The sequence below is a fragment of the Otolemur garnettii genome, unplaced genomic scaffold (genome assembly GCF_000181295.1).
Source record: "Otolemur garnettii isolate 467f Iridium unplaced genomic scaffold, OtoGar3 scaffold00036, whole genome shotgun sequence".
In the NCBI taxonomy this organism is placed as follows: Eukaryota; Metazoa; Chordata; class Mammalia; order Primates; family Galagidae; genus Otolemur; species Otolemur garnettii.
In genome coordinates, this window is record NW_003852431.1 from 13,237,890 (window position 1) to 13,239,242 (window position 1,353).

Sequence of the window (1,353 nt, forward strand, 5' to 3'; positions counted from 1 at the left end):
AAAAAAAAAAAAAAAAAAAAAAGCATTCAAATCTAGAAACACAACTTATCTATGTACTTAGGTCTTTCTTACTTTTTCTCAATAATATTTACTAATTTTTAGTGTTTAGGTCTTGTATGCATACTTGCTTCATATTTTGTTAGTTTTATCCCTAAGTATTTAATATTTTTGATGCTATTGCAAATGGTTTAAAAAATTTTTAATTTCCAATTTTTAACTGGTTAGTACAATATGATTAAGTTTTTTCATAAGATTGATCCTGTGTCCTATAATCTTGCTAAAGTCACTTACTAATTTTATTTATTTATTTATTTTTAGATATTGTGTGCTTTTAATAGTTCGAGACTGGTCATATTTGATAACTAAGAGAAAATGAATAGGCTAACATTTACAGATGTATACTTTAGTAAGTATAAAGTATGTAAACATTTAGGTAAGCTTATGGAGAAGCTGACCAAAATACATAAATTAGGAGATACAAGTGTCCATCTAAATTTTCTATATCATTTTTTTTACACAGTATTTATTAAAGTTGTTCAACAGACAACTTCTCCTTTTTCATTTTGGAAGTCATTTATTGTCAAGGTAATTCTTTTGTCTGATGACAAACAGCAGCCAGAGTGATTACTCTGGACCTCCATGTTGGATATATTCAATTTCTTCTTGAGACATAAGTTTCCTTCTGTATTTCTGAGGCAACGTTTTTATTATTTCTGCAGTGTCTGGTGGACCCTGATACATCAGCAAATCTGGTGATTCACTTCCCTTCGAATGCTGGGAAATTGTAGAAGAGTGAGACAGTAGCCCGCCCCACCTCTTTCTTTCGTTGCCGATAGTGCTGGAGCAAACCTGGTGAACGTTCCTAAAACCTGCTGGACTTTCTGTAAGAAGTGTGGCAAGCACCAGCCCCCAAAAGTGACACAGTACAAGAAGGGCAAGGACTCTCTCTATGCCCAGGGAAAGCGGCGTTATGACAGGAAGCAGAGTGACTATGGTGGGCAGACTAAGCCAATTTTCCAGAAAAAGGCTAAAACTACAAAGAAGATTGTGCTGAGGCTTGAGTGTGTGGAGCCCAACTGCAGATCTAAGAGAATGCTAGCTATTAAGAGATGCAAGCATTTTGAACTGGGAGGAGCTAAGAAGAGAAAAGGTCAAGTGATACAGTTCTAATCATCTTTTGTTTTATCATGAAGACAATAAAATCTTGAGATTATGTTCACTTCATCTGGCTGCAGTTGGTCTTTGGGGAGGGAATAAATGAAAGCCATCAATAAAATTACCCTCAGGGTGGAAAAAAAAAAGAGTGAGATAGTAGTCCTGCTGATCTCAAAGCTTCTGATACATTGGGTTTAG

At 35.0% G+C, this 1,353-nt stretch overlaps 2 protein-coding genes and 1 pseudogene across 4 annotated transcripts in view; 1 reads left to right on the top strand and 2 right to left on the bottom strand.

Moving 5' to 3' along the window:
* Positions 1-1,353, bottom strand: part of PIBF1 (progesterone immunomodulatory binding factor 1) — a 263,961-nt gene that overhangs the window by 163,439 nt on the left and 99,169 nt on the right. The window lies entirely within an intron of this gene.
* On the bottom strand, positions 485-1,351 carry LOC105886974 (annotated as a pseudogene).
* LOC111725291 (60S ribosomal protein L36a-like) lies at positions 823-1,223 on the top strand (the record flags this gene model as incomplete). The annotated part of the gene is made up of 1 exon (XM_023513191.1): positions 823-1,223. A coding segment is annotated over one exon (348 nt), but the record flags the coding sequence as incomplete, so codon positions are not given.